Source organism: Nyctibius grandis, chromosome 10 (assembly GCF_013368605.1).
Source record: "Nyctibius grandis isolate bNycGra1 chromosome 10, bNycGra1.pri, whole genome shotgun sequence".
In the NCBI taxonomy this organism is placed as follows: domain Eukaryota; kingdom Metazoa; phylum Chordata; class Aves; order Nyctibiiformes; family Nyctibiidae; genus Nyctibius; species Nyctibius grandis.
In genome coordinates this window covers 29,635,590-29,653,793 of record NC_090667.1, presented here as the reverse complement: position 1 = coordinate 29,653,793, position 18,204 = coordinate 29,635,590, and the positions used below count along the sequence as shown (strand labels likewise).

The 18,204-nt window shown below is 38.0% G+C and overlaps 1 protein-coding gene across 3 annotated transcripts; it reads left to right on the top strand.

Annotated features, from left to right (window-relative positions):
- Positions 1-29: 29 nt before the first annotated feature.
- TMF1 (TATA element modulatory factor 1) lies at positions 30-17,738 on the top strand. Of its 3 annotated transcripts, none has more exons than XM_068408951.1 (17): positions 30-264; positions 2,966-4,038; positions 5,847-5,950; positions 6,829-6,955; positions 7,906-8,011; positions 8,657-8,799; positions 9,372-9,538; positions 9,710-9,866; positions 10,352-10,444; positions 11,060-11,216; positions 11,975-12,167; positions 12,490-12,559; positions 12,643-12,735; positions 13,792-13,902; positions 14,562-14,708; positions 15,185-15,310; positions 16,034-17,738. In XM_068408951.1, the coding sequence occupies exons 1-17, from the start codon at positions 123-125 to the stop codon at positions 16,175-16,177; spliced, it is 3,153 nt and encodes a 1,050-aa protein (XP_068265052.1). In that variant the 5' UTR covers positions 30-122; the 3' UTR covers positions 16,178-17,738. The 3 variants fall into 3 exon arrangements, with proteins under 3 accessions (XP_068265052.1, XP_068265051.1, XP_068265053.1); XM_068408950.1 differs by having other exon boundaries at positions 2,798-4,038; XM_068408952.1 differs by lacking the exon at positions 16,034-17,738 and having other exon boundaries at positions 2,798-4,038; positions 15,173-15,259.
- Positions 17,739-18,204: the final 466 nt, after the last annotated feature.

Here is an 18,204-nt window from a genome sequence, read left to right as displayed (position 1 = left end):
GAGCGGAGCCCGAGGCTGCCGGCCCCGCTGCCGCCGCGGAGCGGGCTCTGAGGGCGGGTCGCCCGCCGCCCTGCTTGTGGCCCGGTGCCGCCGCCTCCGCGCGGGCCCGGGCAGCGCGGAGGATGAGCTGGTTCAACGCCTCGCAGCTGTCCAGCTTCGCCAAGCAGGCGCTGTCGCAGGCCCAGAAGTCTATCGACCGGGTGCTGGACATCCAGGCCGAGGAGAGCTCCTGGCCCGACGCCGTCATCCCCGACTACGGCGACGGTAAGCGTGGGCGGCGGCGGGCGGCCCTCGCCGTGCCCCCAGCCCCGGTGTGGGGCGGGCTGCGCCGCCTCGCCTCACGGCCTCCCGCCCGGCCCTCGCAGCGGGCTTGGCCGGGGCGGCGCCTTCCCCTCACCCTCCTCCTCCGCCCCTCTCCCCTGTCTCTCCCCCTTAAGATGGGCGTGGGGTTACACGTGTGGAGGTTTAACCGGCCCTCCCTGTCCAGAGCGCGTTCCGCAGCGCCTGTGGTGCTTCTCGTGCCCCTCTTACAGGCGAGGGAGGGATAACCCTGACAGAGGGCTGAGGAAGCCTCAGCAGCACACGCAGCACCTGGTTGTTGTCACCAGTGTCGTGCTGTTGTTGCATGGGTAGCGCTGCGCTTCATACCTGTATTTGTCAAGGCTTTATTTTTTCGCTGAGCGACTAATAGGTGATAAAAACCGTTCAGTTAATAAAAAGGGGGAAATTATGTTCTTTCTGAGCTATGCATTTTCTCTCTTGGGAAGAGCAGAGGAGAAGCTGAAAGTCAGGTCTGTGTAAGCCAAGTGAAGTTTCCACTCTTTGTGGTGTTAGTGCATAATCTCCAACATCTGTCGAAAGGAATGTGTTGGTGGAAAAGTTGTCACGTCTTGGTTATGAGGAAGTGTCTCCTTTGTACGAGTGATAATGCAGAACCTGAAAGAATGATCAGTCCCAAATTGCTGTTTGGAAGTGAAAGAGCAAAAAGGAGCCCTCTTGCTAGAAACTTTTTTTTTTATCATAAATAATACCTTAAAGAGACGAGTGAATAAAGAAAATAATGGAAAACTAAGTCATCTGGGATCAGTGTCCTTACTGCAACTATATCTAGAAGAACTGTATGTATTTGTAGGAGGAGGTTATTTCCAGGTATACCCACAGCAGAATTAGATTTCTGAAAATTGAAAGCTGTAACAATTGAAAGTGTTTTCTAGGTTGGTTGCTCAGTAAAGCGTAGGGTCGGTTTTGCATGTCTTCATCCCTTTGTGGGAGCAAGGCCTCTGCAATCATGTAGTCTGGTGTTGTCATAAATTACAGGAATTGTTTATAGACGACTGTCATGTTTAGTTTCTTAAAACATTAGACTTGTCCAAACTGTTTTTAAATTTAATTTATATCTTAGTATTTGTAGTAGTTCTGTAATTCATAAGGAAAGCAGCAAAGATCAGCCTGCATCTGTTTTTCAGGGAAAACGTATTTGTTTTTAAAAGAAGTCAAAATATTTTCTGAAAGTTACAGTTTGCTCACAGGGCTTTTTCTGAAGCTATTGAATCATGGACAAGGTAGTAATAAATCAGATGTTTGTAGTATTTTTGGCAATGAGAGCAGTAATTACCTGAATGTCAGATCTTCAGGCCAATCACTATCAACAGTTTCTGAAAGGGGTAGTCTGAATGTTGTAACTCAGAGTTTTTTAATAGACACTGCTGTATAAAGTAAGCTTGTTTTTACGTAGCCTGAAATAGTTACGTTATCCAGATTAAGTTAAGTACAAAATCAAATTGGATATTATTTTTTGATTTATCTTTCTTTCTTGGGATGCTACGAAAATTTTATGCTGCAGTTCTTGTTATCCTTGCTGTTGACAAATCCTGGAAAACCTGCAAGAGGTACAATAATAGGAACTGATGACGTTGTTTTAGGGTAGCTTCAGAACTAATCAATTCAGTATTTCTCCACAGGAGAAGAAGAAAACTTATCATCTTAGCTGGGCTGTTGACTGTGTATTGTCAGCATCATGCTGTTGCTTGGTGTGTGAGGAAAAATACAAAGCCTATCACAAGTGAAAGGGCAAGAACCCTTCTTATAGTGTAAATTCTACAAATATTTAAAGCCTTTTTCCCCTGTTTCTGAATTGGTGTGTGAAGTGTTTGTGTGCTACTGGCAGATAACTTTTAAGACCTAGTAATTGTTTCCTCCTTTTGTAATCTCTATAATTCTCTACTTTTAAACTACAGCTTTTCAGATTGTTTTGTGGAGCCTCCTCTCACTACGGGAAGCAGGAGGTCACATTCCCTTTTGCTTGTTCCCTTTGCAAAGGAAATGCTTGCTTTTTGTGCCCAAACAGGCTTTAGACTTGCCCTTACAGCTTTCAGAATGCGGTGTGGGCTTATTTCCCTTTCCCAAACACCTCTCTCCCTCTTCTTTCTGAAATTCTCACTCTTGGATTTACTGCTGTAATTTGTGTATGGTTTCTTTCTGCCTTTGCTTAAGGAGGGAGCAAGTTGGTTCCATTGAGGTACTCTTACTTTCTAGAGGTGTCTGTGTCCACCTTAAGTCTTAGAATTACTTTATGTCTCCCTTAAGCGGCTTTTGCTCTGCCTAAAAGTCTGTTCCAAGCTTTGTAAGGAAGCAGTAAAGAAAATTATGCTGTTTGTGATCACGTATAATATTCACTTTAAGTTATATGATATTGAAAACATTTTTTGTTGCATCTGAAAAGACAAATACTGAAAAATAATACATTTTAAGTTTTCTTGGCTTATCTTTCTTTTTTTTTTTTTAATTATTGTTTTAGGAACAAATTCTCTCATAAGTGGAGGATGGGATACATCTTCCTGGGGCTTAAGTTCAAATACAGAACCACAGAATCGGCCAGTATCGCCAACAGCAATCACTAAGCCAGTAAGAAGGACGGTAGTAGATGAATCTGAAAACTTCTTCAGTGCCTTTCTCTCTCCAACAGATGTTCAGAATATACAGAAAAATCCAGTGGTGTCCAAACCTCCAGCCAAATCGCAGCGACCCAAAGAAGAGGTGAAAAGCACTTTAAAGGAGTCTCAACACCCGAGTCAGCTGGAAGTACCAGGGACGACAGAGGCAGAAGTGCAGGATTCCTCTGTGGCTGTCCTGGTGGACTTGAAAAACCTTGATATTCCCAAGGAGAAATTAGAAGAGAATTCTGTGCTTCAGTCTAATGCCAAGCCTGAAGAAAGCACAAATGAAGTTACTGACAAAAACGTGTCTGATCTAAATTTACAGGTACCTGAAGATGCTCTTAATGAAAAATCCAGCGTAGGAGGGGATGGAGCGGGAGGTGCACCGGATAGCACTTCGCAGCATCTTACTGCAGGTACTAAAGACATGGGTTTGGAAACTAAGGAGCGAAAGACTGAGGACAGGCAAAGCAATACACCATCACCTCCAATTAGCACTTTCTCCTCGGGGACATCCACAACTAGTGATATTGAAGTTCTGGATCATGAAAGTGTAATAAGTGAGAGCTCAGTAAGTTCAAGACAAGAAGCTGCAGATTCAAAATCCAGTCTTCATCTAATGCAAACATCATTTCAGCTTTTGTCTACATCTGCCTGTGCAGATTATAATCGTTTAGATGACTTTCAAAAAATGACTGAGAGCTGCTGCTCCTCTGATGCTTTTGAAAGAATTGATTCATTTAGTGTACAGTCTTTAGATAGTAGAAGTGTAAGCGAAATAAATTCAGATGATGAGTTATCAGGCAGGGCTTCTGCTTCAGCATCTGTCGCTGTCAGTCCTTTTGTGCCAAAGACAGAAACGGTTGATGACCTGAAAAATAAATCTGAAAACTTGAATGACATTCCTGTTTTACATGCTGAGGAAGCTGAGATGGAGGAGAGCGGGAGAAGCGCGACCCCTGTTAATTCAGAGCAGCCAGATGTTTTGGTTGCTACTGTGCAAACTGTTGAAGAACAGATTGTGAGAGAGGAGAGTGAGCCGCAGCAGAGTGCTGTTGAGAAGTTGTTAGAAGAGGACACTGAAAAGCAAGAGCTTAAAAAGGTAACTGTAAAACATGTTTTGCAAACAGACTCTGATTACAAATCAGACTCCTGTCATCTCCTTATATAGGTATTAGCTTCACCTTATTTGAATTAATTGATTGATGCTGAACTACCTTACCCTGTAGAAAACTGTTCTTGATATTCTGTGGTGGGTGGAAGAATACTGGTGAAATTTCTGGTCAAATAGTTTTGGATTTCATCTAATCCACATAGTTATTATTGTGAATTGTTAGTAGTGCTAGCAAACAGGAAGCCTTGGTAGGTCAAACGTGTTATTTTAATTCTTTGGTGTAATTTTTTTTCTGTGAAGGGTGGAGGAGATTCCTTGAAGTATTTTGATTGGAAATATGTAACTACAAGGCTTTAATATTTCAGCAGTAATCAAGATAATATTTTGCAAGCATTTTTTTCCACAGACTTACAAACTCTCAAAATTTGATCATGTTCCAGGAGCATTTTTCACTTTCTTTGAGGGATAGCAGTAGTGTAAATAAGTATTTTTTATTAGATAAGTTAATGTTTGTTTTTAGCAGAAATAATCTCTACTTTTAAAAAGAAGGTACACTAGGCTTTTTAATGAAGAAGATAAGCATAGTTATGGATAGTGATAGATTAAAATAAATTTGTATGGCTAGTTTAGATAGATGGAATGACTACAAATGTGGCAAAGTAGGATACTCAAGTGTATGGAAGGCTAAACTGGAGTTTGAAGCAGTGTGTTTTGTCCAGTTCTGCCAGTGTATTGTGTGCACTATCTTTTTTTTAATTTCCTTTGTCACCTTCCTGTCCCTCTATTCTTGTTTTTAATTTCTGAGCTCCTTTGATATGTGTTTTGCTCTCTTTCTTTGCATTTTGCTTTGCTCATAGTCTGTGTGCCTAATATGTAACATAGATGGCCTTGCCCTGTAGGCGTGTTTGCAATACTGATGCTGTTTGTGGTAGTAATAAAGGAAAAGCAAGTGCTTATGGGAGTTCATAAAACCCCACTGTAATCTGTGTTTTAAAGAAAGCATTTTTTTATGTAAATTGTACAGAATGTCAGTGTAAATTCCTTAGGGAAATCCAAAGCCGTGGACTGTTACCCATAAGTTTTCCTAATTTAAATGGTTCTACATTGTGGGAAATAGTGATAATGGACCACAGCAAATTTTGTCTTTCATTAGCCATATTGAGCTACACTTATAGAATCTGTTTCATTTGATTATATTTGTCTATTTGCATGTATGTTTGTGTTATTTCTCTATATTTAGCTTTCCAAAATCTGGTATTAAGAAATGATTTTGATTATGTGAGTTAAGAGCTCTTGATCCTGCCTGCAAGTTTTCTTCCCTCATCTGATGATGTTTTGCTGCTTTGTGCTAACGTATCACAGAAGAGACCTTCCAATGTAAATTATTCTGTGATTCTGTAAAGAGTGGTATAAGGAACACACTGTGAGTCTTAATGGTTAATGTTAGTTATAGTCTTATAGGCCATAAGCTCTGTTTTAAAACTTCATTTATAATTAAATATAACTGTTGATGATTTTGTTGAGGAACTAACCTGAGCCACGTGTGCTTGCTTGGTAGGATTTTTTGTTAAAACTCTAGAAAAACAGGTGTTGTCTGTAGATATTGCCTAGTTCTAAATTAATGTGGCAGAAACATTGTAATCTTCACCAACTTTTACCTCAAATTCCTAAAAACATTGAGAAGTTCAGCTTTAAATAGTGTTGGGAGGGAATGGTGGGGGGAAAGGGGAAGCCTGCCCCTCTTGTGTTTTAATTGTCCCATTCATCTGATCTTTATCTGTAAAAACATTGTCCAGATGATTGATTCATTAACTGAGAAACTGGAGAAGAGGGAAATACAGTTATTAAGTACTAGTAAAGAAAAGGCGCGCCTGGAAGAAGCTTATGATAACCTGAAAGAGTAAGTATGAAAATATACACAGTAGTGGGTGTAACTGTAACTTTACTGTGATACAATCAGTAGACAATATCATAAAACAAGTAGCTTTATAACTAGAACAAAGATTGCAAGGGATGTGCACTGTTTGGGAAAGGTGGAAATAATGATTGCATGTGCTGTGATGGTATTTTTGTAAAGACTCAGTATTTGTTGGGGCCAAAATCCCTTTTGGGAAGAGGCTAGTGAATGACTTTTCAGTAAGTAAGCAGTAGGAATGACAAACAGATGTGTAGAGTCAGACTTGGTTATTAACAAAGATCTTTGTTATAAGACTGGATTTAGCTATTAAGGGAGACTGACTTTTCTGATACAGATGGATGAACCTGATTTACTAAGTAATTTGATGACTAAAATGTAGGCAGTGAAAGTGTGGTAGAAGGGCTGGTTGTAGGGAAAAAACTGAATTTGTTATTTAATTCAGTTAAAAGGAAAAAGAAAATGAAAAGTTGGATTTACCAGTTTACTGATCAAATACTGACTTTAAAAATTTACAGTTACATGTGAAGGTATTATTTGATGACTAATCTTAACTTAAAAATACATTTAATCGTTTGCCCGGTATACGATACAGACTATGGTTAATCAGAAAGATCTCAAGGGGCAAAACATTTAAGGTAAATCAAACATTTCATTGTTTTCAGGGGTAAATTACTGAATTAATAAAGATCTTTGATTAGTACTTCTAATATGGATGTACTTCTAGTAACTTCTGGTTAACATGTGTAAAATAAAATTTTAAAACCCCCCACATTTTAAAAGCATTTAAGACAACCTGTTGCAAAGTGCTTGGAATGTCACATAACCATGCAACTGTTCTGAAATGTTAATTTTAAATGTAGCGAAATGTTTAGAATGAAAGAAGAGAGCAGTAGCCTTTCATCTCTTAAGGAGGAGTTTGCTCAGCGAATTGCGGATGCTGAAAAGAAGCTCCAGCTAGCCTGCAAAGAGAGAGATACAGCTAAAAAGGTAAACTGGCTTTTTAGTGAAATTAATGTTTATTATTTTAGAACACAATTGAATTTCTTGAGGTAAATTTGTAAAAATTAAGCTAGGGAAAAGCATGAAACCAACAGGTGCTATCTCATGGTATGAGTAACTAGCGTAAGCCGATTCTAGCCTCCCAGGCTGTATGTTATTGCCTTGTTTTGACACATGTATTCTTGCAGCTGTGTTGTGAACCAAGTTAGGGAGTCATTTAAGTTAAAGTTAGTCTGGTTTGGAAAAAAAAGGTTTAACATCTGCTCTCATTTACCTTTATCCATATATGCATCTGCATTGATGTGAGGGAGAAGAATGCCCTGGGGGTGTGAGGAAGTGGTGAAGAATGGGAGTGGCTTCTTTAGAGGATTAAGTGGTAGGAAAATTAAGGACTGATGACGAATTGGTTTGGAGAGAGCAAAGAAGTCTGCAGCAAATGGAGTTTAAATGTTCTTGACCTGGTATCACAGCACTTCATTTCTCCAGCTTATTGCTAGTCTGAAAAAAGTCAACTCGAATCTGTAACTGGGAAAAAAAAGTACTTTTCACAGTTGTTTTGTCACTCTATGTGTCACTGTGTTGGCACGGTGGTAAGTTGAAATAGAAAAATTATCTGATACCTGTGTGTGAATATAAGAGTTTGTTTTTACTATATTGTGAAAGTTTGAAGTATAGAAAGTGAAATGGAAGGAGGAGCTGGAACAAATTGTACAGAGAATTTGTGGAGTCTCAGTCCTTGGAGGTTTTTAAAACTTGATGGAATAAAGCTCTGAGCAATCTGATTTGATCAGATAATCTCGAGTTCACTTCAAACCTAAAATGTTTTCTAAGAAAAGCCTTTTGAGAGGAAAGGGAGAAGAAAAAGGTGATCAGTGTACCTTACTGTATGTTTTTCCCTAAATATATTTTAATAAATGGTATTTAATCCTATTATTTAGGAAGTTAAGACCATTAAAGAAGAATTGGCTACTAGACTTAATACCAATGAAACTGCCAAATTACTGAAAGAAAAAGAAGAGCAAATCAAAGGACTAATGGAGGAAGGTGAGAATTACAATTTTTTTCGTAGTAAAAACTTGTAGAATAATTTGAAATGTACTGCCTTCATGTATGAGCATTCTTTATGTGGGAAAAAAATACATCATTTGAAGCATGTTAGATGTTTCTGAAATTTAAACCATTTAGTTCATAGCAAAGAGCAAGAGGAGGGATCAGTCAAGTACAGATGGCTGGAGGGGTGCTTTCTGCAGCGTGCATTAAAAGATGCTGTGAGATAAAACCAGCATGCAGCAGAATTCTCCATGTTCCATTCAGCAGAAATCTAACTAGGGAGTTGTTCAAGGCATTTCTACAGTCTCTCCCTTACTACTTTTTAATTTTGAAAGTAAAATACAGTTACTAAATGAACAGGCCATTTTGATATTTTCCCTGATATACTGAGCTCATTTGCTTTACTTTCAAAGCCTTTTACTGCCTGTCCTGTCTCACTATAGCTGAGTATAGCATGGTCATCTCAAGATAAGGTAGATTTAAAACTTAAGAACTTGCATGAAAAAATGTAAGAGTATGTATTTTGATATATATTTGATTATTATTTTCTTGGGACTGAAGAGCAGGAGGAGGTGTGAATACAGACAGTTATAGAATAACAGCAATATACACTAGCTTACTGTTCATTTTTCTTTACAGGAGAAAAACTTTCCAAGCAGCAGCTGCATAATTCCAACATTATTAAGAAATTAAGAACCAAGGAGAAAGAGAGAGAAAGTATTAACACAAAACAGAACAAAAAGATTAAGGAATTGGAAGAGGAGTTGCAGCATTTAAAACAGGTGAGATGCTTGTTTTGATTTTTTTTTTTTTTTTTTAAATAAGCTTTTTGTATTAGCTGCAGAGTATCCTTTTGGGGAGGCTCTAGATAGACTGATTTTTTTTTTCTTTTCTGGGAGGCTTCTCTATTTCATATTATTGGAACACTGAGATGTGGTTTCTGGGTGTGTTCTCAGAGCCGTTTACCACTGTGGTCAGGTATCACTCCAGCTCCTTGTTTGCACTTGCACTGCAGGTTGCCAAGTGGGCTGACCAAATTCAGTTCACTAAATTTCAGTTGGAAAACATGTACCAGCAGAATTTGGGCAGGCTTTTTTGCTCAGTTAGTGATTGAGTCAAGACCCTAGAGGCAACAGACCCAGTATGAGGAAGTATGTGAAACTGTGGTGAAGAGCCCCCTCCTCTGGGGGAGACGCGGGGACAAAATCTTTCTGTTTTGGCAAAGTGTTAGACTGGTTTAGTCGTTTTGTGTAACTTCATCCTGCATTGGTTGCCACAGTTGTCATTGTCCTCAGATGGCGTCTACCCCATGTACTGGGGTGAGTCTTATGCTTCTTGTTTGCACTCTTAATAGGTGCTTGATGGCAAGGAAGACCTTGAGAAGCAGCATCGAGACAGCATTAAACAACTGAACAGTGTTGTAGAGCGACAAGAAAAGGATCTTGCTAAACTTCAGGTGGAAGTGGAAGACCTTGAAGAACGGAACAGAAGTGTCCAGGCAGCACTTGACAGTGCATACAAGTAAGCAGATATTTGTGTGCCTGTCTTCAACCATACATTCAGCTTCTGTGTCTATTTCTTGTGCAATGCTTGTGAAATGTTAATACACAACAAAGTTATTCGCAAAGTCACTGTTGGCATTGTATAAACTGTGAATGCGTTGCTATTGCTTTTACTTTTTTTCCTCCCCAGGGAACTTGCAGATCTTCATAAAGCTAATGCTACAAAGGACAGTGAGGCACAAGAAGCAGCCCTAAGTCAGGAAATGAAGGCAAAGGAGGAGCTTGGGTTAGCTCTGGAGAAGGCCCAGGATGAGGCTCGGCAGCAACAAGAAGCTTTGGCAATTCAGGTGGGTCTTAACTGCAGTGAATAAAACCTTTTCATTGAACGAATGAATGTATTCGGATGGTGTGTGCGTCTGACTTAATGAATCAGATGCAATGTAAGGTGGAACTCATTTTTGTGTACTTGGCAAATACCCAGTGGATTTCTTTCCTGTTAGCTTCTTCAGTCTTTAGTGGTAGTTTTGCTAAGCTTTAAAATATTAATTTTATTTAAAAATACTTTTAATTTTACTTGTCTGAATTAAATGACTTAGGCTCTATGTTAAGTTTGTAGTGCTCTTACCATGCTGCAAAGTTCAAGAGATGTAGTTGGACAAAATTCTTAGTGATAGAGAGTGTAACTATTTGTGTGCATGCAAAACTTAAGTCTTTAACTTGTAAACAGACATACCCTGTCTGACAGTGTTTAAAAATGGTATAGGACTGTAGCAAGGAATAGGTGGTACTGTAACTTTTGCAAGAGATTAGTGACGATGTCTCGTTTATTTAGGTGGCAGACCTGAGGCTAGCGCTGCAACGTGCAGAACAGCAGGCGGCGAGAAAAGAAGACTATTTACGGCAGGAAATCGGTGAACTACAACAGGTGCTATAGCAAATAGATGATCCCAGCTTGGATCTGCAAGGAGGGATTCAAAAAACTGAAAATGAAGGGCTAGCATGACATTAATAGCCTGGAAAACAGGCTTTGTTTTCCTGATTGCTTGCAGTATTTGTACTGGGTAGAACAACAATAAAAATACTAAATGAAATTTTTTTTAATCATATACTGAAAACAAAATCATAATTTTTATGATGCCTTTTAAATGTAGTTCTATCCTTTTAGACAGTGGCTATAACACAAAGTATAGCCATTAAGTTTGTAATAGTCCTCTAAAACTGCTAGCAAATCTATTTCAAATTACTCTTTAGCTGCTGCTTAAGATATTTTTCTTGTTCTTAAGGTCCAGCAGATAGATTGTTGCCAAAATGTTTCAAGTGATGTCCAGAGGGCTCTTGAAATGTAAATTACTGAGCTGTTGCTCTGTCATGCATCTGAAAATATTAGGCTTCTATCTTGAAATTTCACACTTTGCTGTGAGTCTGAACATAGAAATTTTAGAATGTAAAGCAACTGCTATGTGTTTAGCTGAATTCTGTATTAACCTTTTAATCCATCATATGATTTTAAAGCTTAATTATATTTAATTTGTGATTTCAGAGACTCCAAGAAGCAGAGAGCCGGAATCAAGAACTAAGTCAAAGTGTTACATCTGCTACACGGCCACTTCTCCGGCAGATAGAAAATCTGCAAGCCACACTGGGAGCACAAACCTCTGCGTGGGAAAAATTGGAAAAGAACCTTTCTGACAGACTTGGTAAGGTATTTTAGCTTTTACTGAACAGTGAGGCTCTTGATGAAGATGTGAGATGGCTGAAGGTAAATGAAAAGGGCTTGACACTTGCCCAAAGCATAGATGGTGGGTCAGGAGAGATGAGCACAAAATGCTTTTCTGTAAGGAAATGGTATGTGGGGTATTCTGCCAAGGTTCTTGGACGGGTAATTCAGTGATTCTCTTTAGAATGCAGTGTAACATAAGATCGTAAGATAGACGTGTTAAGGTGTATGTGTCCTTATGGCATCTAAAGGAAGGATGGACATAGAGACACTGGAAGTACACCAGCGTTTTCAGTTGTCAAGCCTGGTGCTTAGAGTCTGTTTTGTAAAGGTTCGAATCATTTACTTACATAACTGCATAGGTAGTGAGCCATATATTTGTTGATACAGTAGTAATCTATTATTTTAAATGAAAAATGCATAAAATGCCCAAAGGTGGACCCAGAGAAATTACTTCTTTTCTGGAGGCAACCTGTAGTTATATAGTGCATTCTGAAAGAGTGTGAAGTCTCCTTGTTCTGTATTACTTTGTTCCTCTGACAGTATGGTGGAAAAATACTGAATTTCCTTTACAACAGAAAACAGTTCTGGTTTTGTTCGTTTGTTTGTTTTTTTTTTTAAAAAAATAGTTTAATCTAAAAAAATCTCAGATTCCATTTTGATGCTTAAATAATTGGACCATATTATAGATCTTTGATGAAAATGTTAAATTCCATGTTTTTCTTTACTTAATATTAGGTGAGTCTCAAACTCTTCTAGCAGCAGCTGCTGAGAGAGAACGGGCTGCTACAGAAGAACTTCTTTCTAATAAAATTCAGATGTCTTCTACTGAATCTCAGAATAGTCTTCTAAGGCAAGAAAATACACGCCTTCAGGCTCAGCTGGAAGTGGAGAGAAACAGGTTGAAGAAAATGGAAAACGAAAACAGTAGGTGAGTTGCATTTTTGGTTAGCAGCACCTCTTTAAAATTGTAGTGAAATGGAGTGAGCCATCTCTTGCATGACTATCTGCAGCAGGTCTCTTTTTGCGTTGGAAGATTTGATTCTTTTGAGTGTCGATACGACTGTGCAAAATGATGGCAGCTATTGATAAAGTTGCCCAGCTTGTTAAGGGTATTTTGTTTCATGCTAAAGATTGTCTGAAGTATGTTACTTTCATAATGTTTTAAAGCTTTGAAGTTTAAAAGTATATGAATCTAAAGTAAACACAGAATACTTACTGACTTTCTCTACCTCTTTCTTTCCTCCATGTAGGTATGAGGTTGAACTAGAAGGACTCAAAGATGAGTATGCAAAAACCTTGGAAGACGCAAAGAAAGAAAAGGTATTGCCTGCTTCAGCTTTAAGCTATGTTATTGTTGAAGTCTGAGTTAGCAAGAGTTTAACAACCTGTGTTTATTTTTATAGACGCTGCTAGCTACTCAGTTAGAAATGGAGAAGATGAAAGTTGAACAGGAAAGAAAGAAGGCAATTTTCGTGCAAGAAGCAGCAAAGGAGAAGGTACCAAAACCTAACATTTCTGTTCAGTCTTATTGGTACTATCATTATTTTAGTAGATATCTAGAACCTGAAGCTGTCGCAAGCAACAAAGCAGACTCAGAGCAGTACAGTGTATACTGTCAGCCTAGGCATTAGGGACTTGGCTTTTTCTTTATTGTGACTGCCTTTTATTTCCAGTAAGGAAAGTGCTTGTGTGATACTCACTGAGTCTTGAGTAATAGTCTGTTTAACCTGAGAAGACATAAAATATGGATAATGATTGGTTTAATCTTCTGCTTTTCCTGGATGCTCCTGGATTCTTTTTCTTCTGAAGCTACTTGTTCTTTGCTAAGACTACTAGCATTGCTTCCACTGAATTCCTGTTTTGCACTTCATGTGACTGTATGTAATGGACCACATGCATTCCAGCTTAAGTCACAGAACAGTCCTCAATAGTCAGTAACTTTCCTGCTAGTTAGCAGTTGATATTCAAGTAAAACTGTTTCTATTACTGATTTCTTAACCATCTCCAGTTCTAAAATCTAAGTGCTTTATCCTTCAGAGGCTAGCGTACTTTCAGATGCTGCCTGTAGAAAGGGGTTAGTCTGGGAGGTATATCAGTAAGGTATTAGCATGTGAGAAATGTCAGAATTGAATTCATACACTTTATTTAAAAAAAAAAAAGGTATTAACATGCATTCTAAAAAGTCATACTTCTGGGTTTAGGATATTCTTCCTGTGATACATTTAGGAACACAAAACTGCCTCTGGATCTCCCTTGGCTACTTGAAAGAGAAATTTTTTTGGTATGATTTGCAACTTCTGTCTGAGTTTCCTGAAAAGTCTGAGGATTTGAACGTACGCTAGAAGTGTTAGTAGCACAGTAATTCTTCATTGTTGAACTTTCATATATTTTAGGGATGGGGGAAGGGGAAAGGTTATCTGTCACATTGTGTTCTGTAGTTGATGGTGGAAAAAGGCAGTCTGTTCTTTACAGAACCTGTTTTTCACCACCTTGTAAACTTTTTTCTTTATCTAACTGGTGATGTTGTGTGTGCTTTTTTTTTTTTCCCCAAGGATCGGAAGTCATTTACAGTTGAAACTGTTTCAAGTACTCCAACTATGTCACGCTCTAGTTCCATAAGTGGAGTTGACATGGCAGGTCTTCAGACATCTTTCCTCTCACAGGTGGTGTATATCAGTTATATTGGCTTTTTTTTTTTGACAGACTGCTTTTTTTCTCTCTTCAAGAACTTTTATTAATGTAGAAAATGACTCTTCAAGAGTATATTGGCCTTAGATCAGGCAATTCCTGTGCAGAAGCATCTAAAACCTGCTTACAAGATGGTTATGATTGTAAAACATCTGTGAAAGTGTGAAACTACAACTTTTATTGCAGAGTAACGTATACATGTATTGGTGCTGAGTTCATGTGTCTAATTTCATCGAGAAGAATTGAATAACACTAGTAGGAGTCAAATAAATTGACTGACTTCTGCTAGCAATCCTGGTTTAGGGCACAACCCTGCTCCCTAGGCAGTATCATTGACTGTTGTGGTCTGTGTGAAGTCTGCTGCTTCTGCTGCTTTCCTATGGATACGGTTATCAATGTCCAAGTTAAATGACATTTGTAGAGGTGACATGAGAACTTGCCAGTAAGGAGCTATCTCAAATCATACCTATTCACCTTAAGCTTTTGTTTTAAAAACAAACTTCAAGCATTGAAATGCTTGCCTAATAACAGTATAATTTTAAATGTTAAATGAAATGATACTTTGGGAGAGGGAAGATTCCAAAGGGTGCACATTTTTGCCTAATATTAAGCTTCTCTAACCTTTTGTTTGTAGGATGATCCTCATGATCACTCCTTTGGGCCAATAGCTACTAGTGGGAGCAATCTTTATGATGCTATAAGGATGGGAGCAGGTTCAAGTATAATCGAAAACCTTCAATCACAGCTAAAGCTAAGAGAAGGAGAAATTTCACATCTACAGGTACTGTAGTTAATCTTATCTAACCAAACACAGCATTTATAAATCCTAATGCGATCAATATTATATTCAAACTTTATATTCAATATAAAATATATGCAATCAATTCTATGTTCAGAAAGCTTGGTCTCTCTCCTCACAGCAGAGTGCATTCACTCTTCCCTTTCACGACAATTCTGTTAACCAGGATAGCCACCAGTGGAGGTATGTGGAGGGATGAGCAACAGAAGGATTTGTTGCTTCCTTTTTGTTTTGGCAAGGACCTATCTAGAAAACTGGACTTGTCTATCTGAAAAAGAAGAAAAACACAAACCACTGATCAGATTTGGGAAGAACGTTGAGGGTACTTCCAGGGTGTGCTGTTTCATGGTCTAGCTTAAGAAAAAGCCTGAATTACTGTATCAAAATATTTTGATACAGTCTCTTATAAATATGGTAAATTCTTTCCTCCTCCTAATTGTTAAAAGTGTTTACCTTAGCTGGAAATCGGAAATCTTGAGAAAACGCGGTCAATAATGGCAGAAGAACTGGTTAAATTAACAAATCAAAATGATGAGCTTGAAGAAAAAGTGAAGGAAATACCAAAATTACGTGCACAGTTAAAAGTAAGTGTATTTCTGTTGTAAATCTGATGTAAAATGGACATATTTGGGTTTTTTTAGGAATACCCCTATCAGTTCAGGATTATAGTCAAATTTGTCCCTAATCATGAAGAGCTTGTGAAGATTGCATGCTAAATCAGGGAGAGAACCTATTTTCGTTTCTCTCATCTAAGACACTTGTCTGGAAGTAGTCTTTTTAGTAAAGGGGGTGTTTTGATAAAGAGCATGGATTTATGAGAGTCTGATGCAGAAGCTGGATGAATGTGCAGTAGTGATACAGGTAATAGGACAAATACTTTAATCCTCTGAATGTTTAAGAACTTAATATACTAGAAATTGTTTTGGAATAAGTTTGGAAATTATTATTGTTCTTTAAATGCAGAATGTTAAATTTTGTGATGAAACATTTCACAAACTGTGGTCATTCCTGTAGTAAAACTTGAAGGTGCTTCAGTAAGTCCTCCGAAGCCAGCACTAATTCTTTGTAATCAAGGATCCTTGTCTTTGCAGTATCTTCCTTTTGTATCTAGAGTATAAATCTAGCCATATGCAGAGAGTCAAAGCATAAAGTATTTTTGAAGAGTTTACTGTGTGCTTCATTGTAACGTAGTTATACTTTGATAAAACAATGCTACACTTACTTTCCCTAGTAGTGTTAAACACTATCCTAGCAGCAACTTTTTAAAGTTGAAAAACAGTCAAATAACAAAGCCCATGTTCTTGCAGGATTTGGATCAAAGGTACAATACAATTCTTCAGATGTATGGAGAGAAAGCAGAGGAAGCTGAAGAGCTCCGACTGGATCTTGAAGATGTGAAAAACATGTACAAGACTCAGATAGATGAACTTTTAAAACAAAGACAAAATTAATTCCTGCTGGAACTCTTAACATTATATGATAACAGACTGTAAAGATAATTGTTTATGTAAATGCTGAATTTAAATGTCTTGTAAAAAGATAACTGTACTATAGAAAATGTGACTATATAATAGAGTTCATATGTTGACAAAAAAATGAATGCTTTAAGTGTCTTGTACTGTCTGCAGTTAAATTATTTGTGCAATATTTAAACTTTTTTTTTTCAGTCATCCCTTTATTTAAGTTTTTGCTAAACGGTGGACCATTTTACTTATGAACAGTAGCAGAAATGATGGTTGTTACCTCATGAGACAGCACTGGAAGGCATGAGTTCTACTAAAGCAGGCCTTGATTCATAAACTCTGTATACCTATGAAAATGACATTAGAAATCTTTCTTAAGTGTTCTTAATACGAGTTTTTCTAAAATCTCATCAGTTAATAACAAAAGCAGTGACTTGCCCTCTGAAGCATAATTGGGGGGTATTTTTATGACAGGAAAATCTCATATTTGTACTAGTAACACCTGAACATGTTAGGATGATAATTTGCTATTCTTAGACAAATCACAGATTAGACTGACTATTTTACACTAAGTCTCTAAGGAGAGTGTGAGACTCAGATGAGACTGTATAAATTACAGCTTCATCTTGTATATTGCTTGTGTTGCCTCATGAGCTGTCTAGAGACAGCAGCTCTGCTTCTAATTCTAAATGTATTTAACTTCTAACACCAGAAATCTGAACTATGTGATACTTGTTATAGGGCTGGATACTGATATTTAACAGTTCAGAAGAACGCAGAAAAAAGACTTTTTAAATCAATTACTTCTGCTGTCATGGTTCCTTGTCTATAAGTAGCAGGGCGTAGACTTTTTGCAAAACTGTACTGTGACTTAATATGGTTTTCAAGCAAGTCTCCAGTGACTGCAAAGTATTTCTTATGCCATTCCTTAAGCAAGGTATTGGTCAAATAGCATCCATGTGGCTTGACATTTAGCCCTGTTCTCAGTAATGTCAGAGGAAATGTTTGAGTTGGACCCTTGGGAATGCTGAGAATCCAGGGAAGAAGCTTGTGTCTTCCTCTCTGCATTCCAGACAGCCAATATTTTGCTGCATCTCAGAACTGTCGCCGTGATAGGCACTCATGTGAAATACAGTTGAAATTCTTTGCTTATCATGCCATTGCCTCTATTGTGAGAGGTTGTTTTTCTCATCTGTGTGCGCTGTAATTTGTGTTAGAGAACTCTGTTCCTGCTTGTGAATTCAGGGGCCTGAGAGAGACAGAGGATGTGAATGATGAGAAATTGCCTCTGGAGAAAAGCCTCTTGGTAATGTGACTTTTCTACGGGTGTTAGGGATTTGTTCCTCCTTGAGAGAACAGTCAGTCACTGAAGTTTCACAGGCAAGGGTATGTTTGTGGAAAAGCCTAGTTCAGTTTGAGATTCAGGCAGTTATTCTGAGGATTTCAGTAAAGCCATAGAGCAAGAACACTAAAATTTGTCTTAACTCCGCATCTGTCATAGAAACTTTAACTTCTTTAATAAAATAAAATACTTTTTTTCTTTTCTGTTTTTTTTGTTTGTTTGTTTGTTTTTTTCATGGGGAGTTGGGAAGGAACTGTGCTCTTACTGTCTTAGTTTCAGTTTTGGAAACGAAGGTGAAACTTTTTCTTCTAAAAACCTCAGAATTTAACACTTTGCCTTCATATTGAAGCATGATTGGTTGCTCTAAGTTTAAAAAAAAAAAACCACACACAAAAACCCCCCAAAAACACACTCCATATAAAAGCACTTGTTGGAACTTACAGATGTGCTGTGTGTTAGAATTACGATGTGCAAATGTTAGAAATTCAGCCTTTTCTTAGAAAACAGCATTTTATGATGGTCAAAGATTAGAAGTTCTATTCAGCTTTTATCTGCTGCAGCCAATCAATAAATTGCTGATTTTCACTATTTTTTTTTACAGTCTTGGTAGGCAGACAAATGCAGCACTAAAAAAAAAATCCTTTGAACAGTTGTTTGGGCCTTTTGCTGCCAG